The sequence below is a fragment of the Sorex fumeus genome, unplaced genomic scaffold (assembly GCF_029834395.1).
Source record: "Sorex fumeus unplaced genomic scaffold, SorFum_2.1 ptg000033l, whole genome shotgun sequence".
In the NCBI taxonomy this organism is placed as follows: Eukaryota; Metazoa; Chordata; class Mammalia; order Eulipotyphla; family Soricidae; genus Sorex; species Sorex fumeus.
In genome coordinates, this window is record NW_026606090.1 from 31,274,775 (window position 1) to 31,291,220 (window position 16,446).

Sequence of the window (16,446 nt, forward strand, 5' to 3'; positions counted from 1 at the left end):
TGTATACTGAGTTTTATGTGTGGACATACATTTTTACTTCTTCCCTGTTTATACTTGCAAGTGGAATTGTTGGATCATATTAAGCCTATGTATACTATTTTTACTTGGCTGTGCCTCTGTGCAATCCTACTACCAATGTGTGAGGACTCCAAGTTCTCCACACCCTTGTCAGTGCCTATTAGTGTCTGGTTTTTGTTTTCTAATTTCAGCTCTCCTAATGTGTAGAAAGTATTTTCTCATGATTGTTTGATTTGCGTTCTCCAGCCACAATGTTGCAGAGTCTGTTTTCATGTGCCTGCTGCCCATTTGGATAGTGATTTAGGGACAGTTGTCTATTCTAATAGTTTACCTATTTTTCTTTTGGTTTTGTGGCCATAACTGGAGGTGCTGAAGACTTTCACTTGGTTCTCCATGCAGCGATAACTCCTGGCGATCTCAGGATCTCAGATGCAGAAACCTGGGTCAGCCATAGGCAAGGCTCTAGTGTCTTTCCACTGACAATTTACCTACTTTTACAGCATAGCTCTTTGCCTTTTTTTGTTTTTTTAATTGTTGAGTTGTAAGAGTTCTTTACATATTCTGAATACAAATCCCTCATCAGAGAAGTGATTTGCAAATGTTTTCTCCCATTCCACATTTGTCAGGACTTTGATACTATAATTAGCAACTTTTTTCTACATAATGTCATGCTGGGAAATACTGACACACACTTTTGCTAAGAACCTCCCTTGGTGCCAGTCACTGTGGTAAGATCTTCACACACATTAGCACATTTAATTTTGGGGATAACATTCAGAGGTTGTTGTCATCCCTTTATTTTAAGAAAAGGCAACACACACCAAAGCATTTAAGTCATTTGCTCAGAGTGACCCAAGTAGGAATACGCAGACTGAAAATGAATTCATTTCTTCCTAATGTATTTATTTCCCCTCTAATAGTTGTTTGGGCTGGAGCGATAGCACAGCAGGTAGGGCGTTTGCCTTGCACGCAGCCAACATGACCGGCCCGAGTTCGATTCCTCAGCCCCTCTTGGAGAGCCTGGCAAGCTACCCAGAGTATCTCGCCCGCACGGCAAAGCCTGGCAAGCTACCCCTGACGTATTTGATATGCAAAACATAGTAACAACAAAGTCTCATTATGGAGACGTTACTGGGCCCACTTGAGAAAATCGATGAACAACAGGAGGACAGTGACAGTGACAATAGTTGTTTAAGACAAGTGGGCCATTAGTGTCCTTAGGTCCTGAGTACCACCTGGCTGGTCCTGGTGGCCCGTGTACAGGTCACATCTCTGGGCCTGAGCATTGACTCATTAGCTCAGGGGCCGAGTGTGGTCAGGGGAGAATTTTAGGGCCTCTGGATACTGTTTGGCAGCCGATATTCCTTTCTTAAACATGATCAATTATAGCTTATTCTGAAAGCCGTTTTAAAAAATTGGTATTGCCTTGTGCATACCCGTTTTGCTGAAAAAGGGAATTTCTAAAGAGTTCTGAAAAAACATTTGTTCCATTTGAAAAATGAATTTGATTTTCTTTGTAGTGAGTGCAAGAGGACAGGATATATGAACCCCCCCCACAAAAAAATCAGTTTTTTTAAGAAGGGAGAAACTGCTTTTATATTGTGTTAATAATTTTTTTATTTTATTTTTTTTTATTAGTGAAACACCATGAGGTACAGTTGTAGGCTTACAAACTTTTATGCTTGGGTTTCAGTTATACAATGATCGAGTACCCACCCCTCCACAGGTGCCCATTCTCTACCACCAATGATCCTAGTAGCCCTCCCACCCCCATCCCCCTACCTCTGTGGCAGGGCATTCCCTTTTGCTCACTCTTTCCTTCAGGGTCTTGTAGTTTGCAATAGAGGTATTGAGTGGTCATCTGTCCGGTCTATAGTCTACTTTCAGCACACATCTCGCATCCTGAACAAGTCCTCCAAACATCCTTTACTTGGTGTTCCCTTCTCTGTCTGAGCTGTCTTTTTCCCCAGCACATGCTGCCAGCCGGCTTCTAAGCTCTGGAGCAGACCTCCTGCTACTTATCTCAACTATTCTTGGGTGTTCGACTCCCATTCTGTTACTTTATATCCCCCAGATGATGTGTTAGTACTTTTAAATATCACTCAACAACTTTTATTTTATTTGTTTATTTATTACCTGCTGATTTTAGTTGGGGTCACACCTTGTGGTGCTCAGGGCTTACTCCTGGCTCTGTACTCAGGGAACACTTCTGGCAGTGTTCAATGGACCAGAAGTGGTGCTGGAGATCGAACCTGGGTCTGCTCTATGCAAGGCAAGTGCCTAAACCTCTTGATTATATTTATGGTGTGTTCCTCAGTTTATTTTTTGTTTGCTTTGTTTTTAAGTTATGCCTGCAAGTGCTCGGGGCTTGCTTCTGGTTCTGTGCCCAGAGTAACTAGTTGGGGTGACAGAGATTGAACCTGGCTTGGCTGCATGCAAGGCAAGCTCTCTATCCCTTCTACTGAGTCTGGCCCGTATCCTCCCAGTTTTATCTATCCCTTGTTCTTTTCTTTTAAGTGGATTTTAACAATTTGGAGTACAAAGTAATTTAAGAATGTCTGGACTACCAGGCACAGGTTGGAATTTAAAAGAACCAGAATTGTTGAGTCACATTTTGTATATGACTATAACTTAAAAAAAACCTGCTTAATTAATTTTATATACTAGAGTTCATTTTATTCTTCTACAATAATGAATTAATGAATCCATTGAAAGTGCATTTCCCTGCCCACCTCCCCACCCCCGTTTTTTTGGTCACAAACATTTTCTTGGTCCAGGGAAACTAACCTGTTGGAATATTCTCCTATTGAAGAGATTACTTTTATATCTAGTGACATTTATCGTTATCTAAGGCCAGCTGCCTGCCTGCTCTTCAATGCTCTGTTTATGGGGTTTGAACATCTATAAATGGAAACACTAGCTAGCCAGAAACTATCTCCAGGGCTTTCTGATAGTGTCCTGAGCACTCGCAACTTGGAATGTACTGCAATAGCTAACATGTAAGCACGTCAAATCATTTTCTGGACAGAGTCTAAATCTCTGTTTCCATTCTCTCTCTCTCTCTCTCTCTCTCTCTCTCTCTCTCTCTCTCTCTCTCTCTCTCTCTCTCTCTTCTTTCTCTTTTTCTTTCTTCCTACCTCCCCTATAATTTGGTTTCCTCTCAGTATGGAATTTAAAAAGCATGAAAAAGGAAGTCCATTAAATGAGAATTTAAAAGAGAAATTGACGGTAAGACTTGTGAGATTTAGAGTGCACAGATTTATACCATAATTGACAGGAAGAGAATTGTTGTCATAGTTTGAAAACTTGTACCAGCCAGCCTTTATTTCTATGTTTTTTTGGTCAACAACCTTGAAATTAATGTTTTTTGTGGGTATAACTGAAAGTAATATAATGAAATAATTAATAAAGTTTAATTATTGGTGCTTCATGTTAGTTTAGATTTGATTTAGTTAAATAATGTGGTTTATTTCCATTTTTTAAAAAATCCGAATTTGTTTATTTTTATGGCCTCAATACTAGAAGATTATTTTGTTTGTTTATATGAAGTTATCAAATGTCAGAGCCCAATTTTTCTTAGAAGTACCAAGAGTGTGTGTCAAGAAAAATATATAAATACTGTACATGATTATAAGTTTTATAAAATAAGTTAGCAAACTTCTGGAATAAGGAAAAAAATTTTCTCTTCAGAAAATTCTTTTTTAAAACTGTTTTAAACCTATGTAAATGCACTATTATTTGTATTTGAGATTTACATATTACTAGGATATTAAAGCCAGAACTATAGAGTAAAAAGATTTATGTGGTAATCAAAACTCCTAATGTGTATTAGAATTTCATAGTGTTGAAAAAATATATTGGATCAAGTATAGCTTTTTTCTTATGATCACTGTGGTGCACTTCTGATTCAGGTCTTCCCATAAGACTGATTTGTGTTTCAACTATTTTGAAATTCCCTTGCAGAAATAACCAGGGTTTTCAAATGAGAAAGACCTGGGTGAGAATGCTTACTCTCACTTTACAACTTTTCAACACATGGAATTTTGTTTGTGCTTTCTGAAGTTCCTTTTATCTTTTTTTATTTTGTGAGGAGCGATAACACCTAATTTGAAGGCTGTTCTCAGCATTAGAAACTATAATATATGTGAAGTTCCTAACCTAAGCCTGATTTTTTCAAATCATTTTTGTCATGAACTAACTTAAAAAATACCAACTCAGATTTTATCAATATAGGAAGAGAAATATGAAATGCATTTTGAAATAAAAAGAAAACAGCTCTATAGAGCATAAATGTTAGTGGTTCTAAGTCTTTGTAGAACCATATAGGTAGATACACCATTAAAATGTTATAAATTGACATAAAATTTGACCCAGAACTTATAGAAATATTCCACCGGAAGTTTAGGGACTAGAGTAGATGTGTGGTAAGTGATCAAATGTAAAAATCAGTCTTCTTATTGGAAGTTTGGAAGTTTTTGACATGTTAGCATTTTGCCTTCTACAAGATCTGGCATTCTGTAGGTTTGATTTTACCTTGAACACAAATGTAAAACAGAAGTGAACAAAACACATTCTTTGGAAGGAGTCAGTGCCATAAAACTCTCAAACTTTCTCTGGAGGAAAGGTGGCCTTGGGCTTGTTTCTGCTTCACTTCCAGAAGATTGGAGAAATATCTGGGGACTATGAGGAGGAACCATCAGAACATTCAATTTGCATTGACATAGGAACGAGAGAGAGAGAGAGACAGAGAGACAGAGAGACAGAGAGACAGAGACAGAGACAGAGACAGAGAACAGAGAGAGCACAGGTAAAGACGACCTAAAGACACAGCTCTGGGGACAGTTTTGGCTAATAGAGCTCATTCCAGGAGTTCCAGACTGGCAATTCTAATGACACTGCATATCAAGATACTGTTAACTTATGTTTACTATTCACTATTGAAGAGAGCTCTGACAGAAATTATTTCAAATGCTTTGGCTGCTTATATGGGCACACATTTCAGAATTTTCGTTCATGATGCCTAGTGTTATAGTTAATTCCCGTGTTATAAAGTATAGAAAGCTGGGTGGTTTGAATATAATTTAGAATGCATTCTTGAAGACTTCACTAAGCTCTGAAAATTAATTATAAATAGCAAATTTTATAACAGTATAGCAGTTTTAAAGAACAGCTTTAGATTAAAATATGTATTAGCAATAATATTGTTATACTAAACATCTTCTGTAAGTTTATAGGTATACTTATAATGATATTTATCACAATCAGTGATGTTACAAGATTGTATATTATACTTTAGTTGAAATAAAATACAATAAAAAACAGGTTTTTAAGAACATTTTTCTGCTCTTGGCACTGGAGAGATAGTACAATGGGTAAGGCACTCACGTTGCACATGGCTGACTGGGTTTGATCCCTGGTACCCCTGTGGTTCACTGAACACGGTCAGGAATGAACCCTGAGCACAGAGCTTAGGAGTAGTCCTGAGCACTGCCAACTGTGGCTCTAAAAATAAAACAAAACAAAAGTGTTCTGCTTTATTTGAAAATAGTTTCAATATAAGGTTGATAGCAGATATGAAAGTCAATAGTCCGCATATTTTAGAAGTTCATTTTTTCATTCTTCCTAGAGATAGACAACATAAACGAGTTTTTTAAATACATATTCAATATTAATCTTACGTTGCATGAGTTAATGAATTGCTACTTTATTTAAACATTTAGTCCATTTTTGCTTTAAATTCTGTTGCTCTCTGTTGATGAAAAGATTAAGTTCTTGCCAACTGAAGGTCTTCATTTATTTTGTTTTGCTTTGGGGCCAAACTTGGCGGTACTCAGGGATCACACTCCTACTGGGGCTTAAGGAACCAAAGGGGGTCCTGGGGAATCACACCTGGGTCAGCTGTTTGCAAGGCAAGTGACCTTCCTGCGGTACAATCTCTATAGCCCCGAAAGTACCTCTTTAGCAGGCTTTGATCAATAGATAATCAGAAAAAGTAATGTTCAAATTTTTCAAAATATCCTAAATTTACCAATGATAATCTGAGGTTCTCAAAATTGGCACTATTCAATTTTTTCAAACATGAAAAAGAGAAAATCAATTAGGATGAAATTATATTATTTCTACTCTGAGAATACAGCTACATTATTTTGAATATTTCAGTTATCCGTGATTCTGCAAAATCATATGACAATCAAATTATTTTTTTTGTGGGAGTGGAGGAAAGGAGGAAACTCTTTCTGAATAATGTGGTTTAGTTTGGTGGGTTCCACAGCCATTGATGTTAGAGCTGAATGGATCTTCTGCTTTCAATGGCCAAACCTGAATAACAGTTGTGTTATATCTTACAAAATATGTACTGTATTCCTGGGAACTTTCTTTTTTTGAACTGTAAGTACCAGAAACATTTTAAAAGAGAGGATCTTGTCTATACTTAAGAACATTTATAAAACACTCTATACAGCATACTCTATGCAGTGTGTTTCACTTAGACACTTCTGTACTTAAGCAAACTAAAGGTTTTGAGGTCCTCTGGAGTTCAGTCGAGAATGTCTTATATTCACCAACCATTGTAATTCATTATAATGTAAATGAAATGACAGTGAATATTCCGCTGTTCTCTGAAACACACTTTAGTAAATGATGTGTTATATGTTAATTAGTTGCCTGATTTTATTTATGAATTCCATTTTAGATTAATGATACACAGGACAATAAATCCAAACTGGAAATTGTTTCTATAATTTACATTATTTATCACATGAAGCTGTTTCTGGAGGAATTTAATTAAAGAGATTTTTTGGGGAGCAAAACCTGGCTGTGCTAAGGGCTTGCTTCCAGAGATCACTCCTGGTTATAATCAAGAGACCATAAGCTCTGGGGCTATTGAAGCAGGGTAGGCTGTGAACCTGGGTACTGCCGTCCAGATCAACTGGAAGAATAAGTACAGATATCCCCCATTTGCGGAAAGTTCACATTGTACTACTTTGTTTTTACCAAAGATCTGTGCTATTATCTATTTTTCATAATAACTCCAAAGAGAATGTTGGCTTTTAGAACAAAGGGTGGAAAGCGAAAATAATATCCAGAAAAAAAAAAAAAAGAAAAACAGAACAGGCAGGATGGTGTCACCAAGCTCTTTCCAGGATTTATATATGTTATGTATTTTTTATTATTTTTTTGGATGGCAGAGCTACCCGTGGTGCATTTGATATGCTAAAAACAGTAACAATAACGGGTCTCATTCCCCTAACTCTGGAAAAGCCTCTAATACAGCATCGTTAGGAAAGACGAGTAAGGCAAGACTGCTAAAATCTCAGGAGTGGGACAAATGGAGATGTTACTGGCACCCACTCGAGTAAATCGATGAACAATGGGATGACAGTGATACAGTGATTTTTTTGGTTTTATTCCTTCTTTTACTAGATATTAATGTTATTTTAGGTTTTGTGTGTAGTTTGATACGATGTGGTAGGTTAGTTTTTGAGTCTGAGAATACTCAAAGAATTTCTCATGTAAATTAACAGGAATTGAGACTGTGCTTTATGTGATTTCAGCTGCTGAGTGGTTTCATAAGAATGCTCTATTTTATGGTAGCAGGTGTATGCTATTTTAATTTATTTTTATTGTGCTTTAGAAAGATATTAAAATATAAGCATGAAATCTTGATAATGCTCCAAGCTCAAGCTCCTTTTATTTTAGATGATTAAATAGATCAATAAGGAATTTCACTTACATTTCTTAATGAAAATACTAATGAACAGCTTAATAAAAGTGATCATACTGTACCTCAGGGCATTCTGACATAATAATGACTTCTTACTTGAACATGATAAGGACAAATAGATGTCATCTGCAAGTCTAATAACTTCTGTCTGACTAGTATAATATCCTCCAGCAAAAAGTTTTATCTTTCCAAGTAATGAGTATCCAATAAATATCACAAAAATAATGGTAATGAAAAGAGCATGTTGTCCCAGAGAATCGTCTTACTTTTGTTTTTCCTGGGGCCACACCAGGCGATGCTCAGAGCTTACTTCTTGCTCTGTATCCCCTATGGGCTCAAGAGTCCATATGGGATGCTGGGGATCAAACTTGGTGGGCAAGTGTCCTATCTGCTCTACTACTGCCTGGAGACTCACTTTATAGTGGAGTGTCTGCATAGTCTCTGGATGTCATAATTGCTGCTTCTTAGAGTGATAGTAATTCTGACATTTAAAAAATTATATCATCTGATAGCTAGTTTTTTATTAAAAAAAATAGGATTAGTGCTGGAGCCTCAGTCCAGTGGGCAAAGCTCTTGCCTTGCTCACAGCTGGCCCTGATTTGATCCTTGGCATTCCTGTGGTCTCCTGAGCCCACCAGGAATGATTCCTGAGTGCAGAGCCAGGAGTATGCCCTGAGCCCTACTGGGTGTGTCCCCCAAACCAAACCAAACCAAACCAAACCAAACCAAACCAAACCAAACCAAACCTCTAAACAGGATTATATCTAATATGTGGAGGTGAAAAGTTATATTTCAAAAAGTTAAATTTGTATGTTTCTATATGAAAAAATTTTCTTTTTGGTCTTTTAAGCAGAGACTAGTGGAGTGGGATCATTCTTTGGCAGTCTGGTCAGTGCTTTGGCCTAGAGATGCGTAGTTGTTTTCCCAGTGGGACTAGGTGGCCGTGAGGGCAAGCCTGGCAGTGCATCTGGGCCCAGGGCCACACTCAGTGGTGTTGGTGCACCTGTGGCACCCTGGCTCCCCTCCAGACCTGGTGGTGCTAAGTATGCCCACCCCTGGCCTTCAAAACCTCTGGACTTATTTTGAGTTTGAGAATAAAAGATTTATCCAATGGCATGTCAATTTTCTTGGCATCTCACTACAACATTCTCCTCAATTTCAGAAAGAAGGTCCATGCTTCTTAAAAAAATACAGTAAGAAAAATTAATTGGATGATAAAACTGTAGGTATGCTCTAAGAAAGTGTATAAAACTATGCATTTTAAAGTTCTGTGATGATTCAGTGAAAAATAACTTTTAAGTTTTGTTAAATTACTTCTTTATTTATGGTCTCATTAATATACAAATGCATTTTTTCTAAGGAGAACTTGATTAGCAAACAAATACATGACACTTGGTTGTAATTCCCGATGTTATTTTCCCATCCATGCTTACATTTTGTTGGCGAGTGTCACCTGAGAAGTGACTTAGTGTTCTGGCAGATCATCAAATATAATGGTAAATTTTAGTAAATTGAAAATATTCAAAATATACAAAACACGGGCTGGAGTGATAGCACAGCGGTAGGGCGTTTGCCTTGCATGCAGCCAGCCTGGCTGAACCAGGTTCGATTCCTCTGCCCCTCTCAGAGAGCCTGGCAAGCTACTGAGAGTATTCAGTATTCAGTATGCCAAACACAGTAACAAGAAGTCTCACAATGGAGATGTTACTGGGTCTGCTCGAGCAAGTCGGTACAAAATACAAGTGTCTCTAATTTTGATACCTCACACAGACTAGGTCTAAAATTATTTATATATTGACCCATACCAGGCAGTGTAGGGCTCTGTACTCAGGGATCACTTCTGGACCTTAGAGGACGATATAAGGTGCCAGAGAGTGAACCTGGATCAGCTGCATGCAAGGAAAATACCCTTCCTGCTGTACTGCCTCCAAACCCCAGACTATCTTGATAATGGGAGTAATTGCAAAACAGTTTATGTCTTGTTCTATGAACATCTTTTCCACTATGTTTAAATGGCATCACTGGTTATAGGAATTCAGTAGGCACTGACACACTAAAAAAATATTCTGCTATTGTTTCTGATTATTATAACTGTGGTTTGGGTGTTGTTTCTGATTTATAGACTATTCCCTGGTAAGATAACATCACAGAATAAAATTAGTGTTATGTGTAATGATATAAATTTCAGGAGATAAAGTACTGAATATGTGATTATTTAGATTGTAATTGATTTCCTTGTATTCTTTCCCTCCCCCACATTTTATTTAAGTACTGTGGTTTACAAAATTGTTTACAATGATTTGTTATAGTCATTCAATATTCCAACGCCAATCCCACCACCATTGTCACCTTCCTTCCACCACTGTCTCCATTTCCCCAATCACTCCTCAAGCCTGTCCCAAATCAGGCCCACAATAATTTATTTTATATTGTTACCATTAAATGGCTAATGGATCAAAAAATATTTCCATAGAAGAAAATTTGTGAAAATCGTTGAATCTCATTGTAGGGCATTAAGCCCTTGTTTGAGAGTTTACAAAGCTGTTGTTGTGATCCTTCTGTGTTAATATTTTTCTTTCTTTCTTTCTTTCTTTTTGGGGGGGGTGGTCCACACTCGGAGACACATAGTGGTCACTCCTGGGCACTGCACTCAGGAATTCCCTCTTGTGGTGCTCAGGGGACCATATGGGATGCTGGGAATCGAACCTAGGTCAGCTGCATGCAAGGCAAACGCCCTACCTGCTGTGCTATTGCTCCAGCCCCTCTGTTAATTTTTTTGTTAGTCAATATTGGTTGTTTCTGCATTACATCTCATCCAGTCTGAAGTGCTACTACTAGGATGTCAGTGTTGTAGAGTTTGGAGATGTTGCTCCAGAAAATCCGGAATATTTAAATTGGGTAATTCTGCCAGAGGCATGGTGTTGGCTTTGGGGTGTGGGAGCAGCTTCCCAGGGCTTTGTTAATGTGAGAACTGACCCACCCCTCTTGGATATCACCTTGGGAGTCTCAGCCAGGACTAAGTGTCAAAGAGATTTTTGCGGCTAGTTGATCTCTCTAAGATTTACTTATGAGTTTCTAAAGAAGGCCAGTAGATGAGCTCATGTGGCATCGTGGTGGGCCGTGAGCCTCTTTGCACTCTTAATAAACTAATTTTGGTGGTAACTAATTTTTGAAAGTGAGTTTGGTAAAAAAAAAAGAAGGTGACAGAAATAATTACTTTTTATTTTCTCTGCTAGATATAGTTATTTACTTTGGAAATACCTTCCATTTTATAGATCACTTGATCACTTGATATCCCATTACTCATCGATTTGCTTGAGCGAGTACCAGTAACATCTCCATTTGTCCCTGTCATGTGCTAGTGTAGCCCAATGGCGTCTGCTCACTATAGGAACACGAAGAGCCTCAAACCATTTGTTCAGGGTCTTGACGAAGAAGTCTCACCATCTCATAGTTGGGTTGCCACATGATCTTTTGATGTCCCGTGGAATCCAGTCAGTAACAGCTCTAGTCCAGAGGTCATCTTCAAATCGCATTATGTGTCCAGCCCATCTGATTTTCGATGCCTTGGCAAACGAGACAGTGTCCCTGATTCTCAATCATTGATGGAGGTCGGAACTCCGGATTCTTTCTCCCAGTTGAGTGAAGCATGATACTCCAAGCATAGCTCTTTCGATTCCTCTTTGAGTGACCTGAAGAGCATTCTCATCCTATTTTCGTAGGGCCCATTTATTCCTATTCCAGTCATTGCATGACATTCTCAAAGGTGGCACTGAATAGTTTCGGTGAAATGGTATCACCCTGCTGAACCCCTCTCTTTACATCAATGTTCACTTCCTTGTAGAATGGTGAGATCCTGGTAGTGAATCCGTAATACAGCTCACGGAATATCCTGATTTGCTGAGTTTGAACATACTGTTAGGCTAAGGCTTCAATGACCGCTTCAGTCTGAACAGAATCAAAGGCCTTCTTTAAATCAATGAACATTAGACTGAGCAGAATCTTGAACTCCTGAGAAACCTCAATGAGCTTGGTTACTGTGTGGATATGGTCAGTCATGCTGAATCCTTTTCAGCTTGCTCGCATGGTTGTCCTTCATCTAGTGCTCTGCCAATCCTATTCAGGATGACTCTAGTGAATAACTCATAGACGACAGACAACAGGCAGATTGGGTGATAGTTGCCCAAGTTGTGGATGTCTCCCTTCTTGTACAGTAGAACAGTTCAGCTGGTTTTCCATTGTCTAAACCTTGCATTCTGACAGGTAGCATGTGAAGAGCTAAGCAAGTGTATTGATGAGTACTGGCGGCAGATTCTTCAGGTGTTCAGGTCTGACCTTGTCTGGGTCGGGTGTTGTTCGCTTCTTTACCAACAAAATGGCACGTCGGTTTTCAGAAGGTAGAACATTGGGGACAACATATTCATCCTGCGGAATTTGGTATGTGGGCAATTGGACGTGGCTATTGTAGAGATCTGAGTAGAAGTCATGGATAATCTTCTCCATTGCCCTTCTGGATGATGTGATAGAACCATCAGGACATCAAAGGGCAGTCATCTTAGTCTTGTAGTTGGCGAAGGACAGGCGGGCATTGCGAATGCTTTTCCGGGGTTCTGCCGCATCTGCCAGCACTGCTGCTCTTCTCTCCTTGAGATCTTCCTTTATCACTTCTCTGCACTGCCTTGCGAGCTCAGACATTAGCTTGTGGTTGCCTGAGGCTTGCGCCAAGCCACATTGGAGAATGAGCTTGAGAGTTTCCGAAGACAGGCGACTTTTTGTGGTTTTCTCTCTCTTGGCATTCCTTCCACAATCATGGAGGTGCTGAACCGGTTCATCGTATTCTTCGTTGATGTTGTCAACAACAGCGACATGGGTCAGGCAAAATCGTTGATTGGATATGACATGGTTAATTTAGTTGTGGAACTTTCCACCGAGAGAGTCTCCTGACCAAGGTTTAGATTCAGCCTTCTGGAACTGTGAGTTACCACGCATGGTTTTGGTTGACATGATGAATTCAGACAGTCTCTCACCATGTTCATTCCATTCTAGGCCATGGATCCCGATGTGGAGTTCTTTGGGGATCTTCTTGGTCCTATCTTGGCATCAAAATCGCCAACAATGATCTTGTAGAAGGTGTCGTCATTTTATAGTAGAAGCTGTTGTCATTTTATAGATACCTATGGATATGAACCAATGATTCTTGTTATGCTCTAGGTGATACTGATTAAGTTGCTTTGGATTTACATTTTGTCTGAGTGATCATTTTTATGTGAGAAGATGAGTTCATTTGTTTTCTAAACTTTTATCCTGCTGTTGGCTCATGTTTGTTTTTATGGGTGATGCTGTACTCCTATCATGTTTGTGCTCTCTGCTGTGCATTCTGCACCTCTTTCAGCACATCTCCCAGAATGGCCCATTCATCATCAATGTATTTTGAATGTATTATTTCCTTTCTCCAGAGAGCTACAGCTCTATAATAAGTTGACATTCACAATGCTCTGTGGAAATAATTATTTTCAAGAAACAGATGGGTGGTAATGAACAACATTTTATGTAAGTTTCTCAGTAAGTATCTCTCTAATCAGAAGGAAGGTGGAGGAAATTTGGGAATAGGAATCTTGAATTTCTGAAATCAGGCTGGCTCCTACATTTTTATTAAGGACAGTAAATTAATTGATGTGTTTTGGAGATAAAATTTTTCTGAGAAGTCAATAAAGGATTTATAGGATAGACCTCTTGATTCCAGGTATTAGATAACACATTGATTAAAATAATGTTCCCCAAAGAACAAACATCTCTTAAGTATTATATTCATAATGTGTTGAAGATGATGAGGATTTCTCATTCCAAAGATTCCTTTAGTCTCTTCCCAAGTGCAACTGAGTTTGGTAAAAAGCATATTGTATCTGTGTCCAGAGGCCCAGTATTCGTGTCAAAGTTTTGTTTGTGTGTCTACAGAAGATGGACACTTCATTTAGCTTTTGGTTTCCTTACCTCAGAGGAAAGTAATGCTCCCTAGCATTTTATATATTTGTAGGAAGTGTCCTTTATCTATGCATTTACTAAGTTCTTTCCAAACAAAACAATATCTGTTCATACAAACATGGAAATTATTTATATTTTTACATCATCACTAACTGTGTAAAATAGAAGTCCTGATGATGAAATTAAATCTTCTTTTTTAGCCTTGAAATTACTGATGAGTTGAACGACCTATATTTTCTGTTTCCACTGAGAAGCAACTGAATTTTGAGACAGGAGCATGGTTGAAATAATAGTATGGATTAAAAATACAGCATAAAAATGATTCAATACTAATATCACAATACTTTTAAAATAAAGCATTTTCTAAGAATATTACATAAAATAAAGTAGTGCTATGTTTCATCAGGAATTCGGATTTAGAAAAAAATTATGACTTGTGTTTTAAATGCTATTTCTAAAATGGTTTACCTTTCAATTTATTGATTTTGCATTTCTTACCAAATCTCTAACCTTTCCCTGAAATGGATTTCTTAGTTCCTTTACAACTCATAATTTTAGGTTTTTTTTTTTTTTTGCATTATTGAGACTGAGTAAAAAGTGGATTACACACAATGGCAAAATCCTAACTACTATTTCATTTTTTTCCTTTTAATTCAAGAAAAATCTGGGTCATGTCAATTAGAAATTAGGAAGGGGGAAGGAGAGTGAAGTGAAACAGATCAGGATTCAGATTTTCATTTTGTGGTTCAAGTGAAGTTCGTGAAGCCATCCAGTTCTTTTGAAACTCTGCTAATTAAAGCAGTGTCTGCTGATAATGTAAGTCTGAGATGCACTGTTTGAACGGCTCTTTTGATAAAGAAGAAAGATGAATTGCAGGCTGCAAGAGAGCTTTGCCTCCACGGTGACATTTATAACCCACTGTACGTGTGGTGAAATATTTTCTAGGTTCTCACTGTGGGAATTGCAATTACTTACGTATCTATCTAGTTGTTCTGTCTCAGACATGGCTCCCCTCAGGGAATGACAAATAGACTATTAGTGACGTAATTACATTAGCGAATTTGGGGCTTCAGTTTGTTTCATGATCTTCATAAAAGTAAGGAGATGGTTTTTAAAAGTGGTGAGAGGATGTCTTGTGGCTTAATTGCTGGTATTTCTTTTTTATTTACAGCCCAATGTTTTCTCAAGGGTCCTTTAATCCATTTTCTTCTCTGTTAATGGATATTTCCTTGCCTGTGTAGCTTCTGCAGAAAATGTCATTCATGGCTCGTTCCCCAACATAGGCCTGGTAACCTTGTGGATGTCAGGATGTTGCAGTTCAGAAAGAACTTTGTGCTTTTAAACTTGACATCATTTATATTGGGGACAGATGAGAGGATCCACAAAATTGTGTTCCAAACTTCTTGTATTACATTTTTTAATATCACATCATAGTGGGAATCCGAAGGAATTTAACGCTAGCAAAAATTAATAAGTCAGTCACTAATTGTGGGGATTTGGTGTAGAATGTTTAAAGAAAATACAGGAAATAAAGTTTTTTCATTGCTCTTTTGTTTTTCTTGATGAGCTGATATTGGGATCAATTCTCCTTAGACAACCCACACGGGATCTCAAGTATTAGATCAAGGGTAACTCTTACTTTCCCAAGAGCAAGTACACCAACATCAAATTCTTAAGTTTTAACTTTCTGCTGGATCTGTGAAGACTTTAAAACATGACGCCTCTTCTGAAGAACTTGAATGCCCTGGTTGCCTAGTATCAGTGCAACAAATGACTTTGGATGTGAGTACTGTACAAGTGCTGTAGACAGATAAGGATAAATGGCTAATACTAAGCGAAAAGAACTAGAACCATACCTCGAGTGTGATTCATACAGTTTATAAAATCCTACGAGCATCATGGCAGGGTATTTGGGGAAGGAAAGAATGTAAGCAAATGGAGTTAGAGAAGTCTTCCTTTTGCATCGTTGTGTACGTCAAATGTTTGAGAGAAAAAAGCTCTGGACGATAAAACAAGTGCTGGAGCAGGTCCTAACTCCAACCACACTGAGTGTGTGTGATGCTGGGGGATTTGGGTGCAAGTATGTTTGCCTGTTGTAGCACTGCTGGGTGCGAGCATTGCTGGGTATGGCCCTGTTTCATGAAAATGGAAAAGAGGCCATCATCCTAAATATGATTAATAGAACTATCTGGTTCAAAAATATTTTAAACCCCAGAAGCTCTTTATTCTCTTCAGGATATTATAATTTATATCCCTTACCTTCTGACTTTTCTGTTCCCTGCATATATTTCTCTAAAAAAAGCAACATTTCCAATATCTATTATTTACTTAAGGTGTTTTCTTTTCCTTTTGGTATTTGAATCACACCTGGAGGTGTTCAGGCCTTACTCCTGCACTCAGGGATCACCCCTGAAGGTGCTTGGGGAACATCTGGGGCCGAGGATCTAACTTGGATTTTTCACATGCAAGGAAAGTGCCTTACCTGATGTACTATTTCTCCAGCTACAATCGAAAAACTTTTTTTTCCTGCAAAATGTAATTTCATATATTGCAAGGTGGCACGTCAATTGGTATAACTTTTTCTGGAGCACAGTTTGTATTGAGACTTTTAAATGATTAGATTCCTACTGCCAGGTAATTTTACACTCAGAATTTGAAATGACAAAATATACAAATGTTTGGTTATAATGATGTCTCTTATAGTAGTTTATAAAAGTAAAAAT

General features: G+C 38.0%; 1 protein-coding gene across 1 annotated transcript in view; it reads left to right on the forward strand.

Moving 5' to 3' along the window:
• The first annotated feature begins 3,128 nt into the window (after positions 1-3,128).
• Positions 3,129-16,446, forward strand: part of MLIP (muscular LMNA interacting protein) — a 331,240-nt gene continuing 317,922 nt past the window's right edge. The window contains exon 1 of the mRNA XM_056116919.1: positions 3,129-3,246. Coding sequence (XP_055972894.1) covers positions 3,184-3,246 — 63 coding nt within the window. The 5' untranslated portion in view covers positions 3,129-3,183. The remainder of the gene's footprint in view (positions 3,247-16,446) is intronic.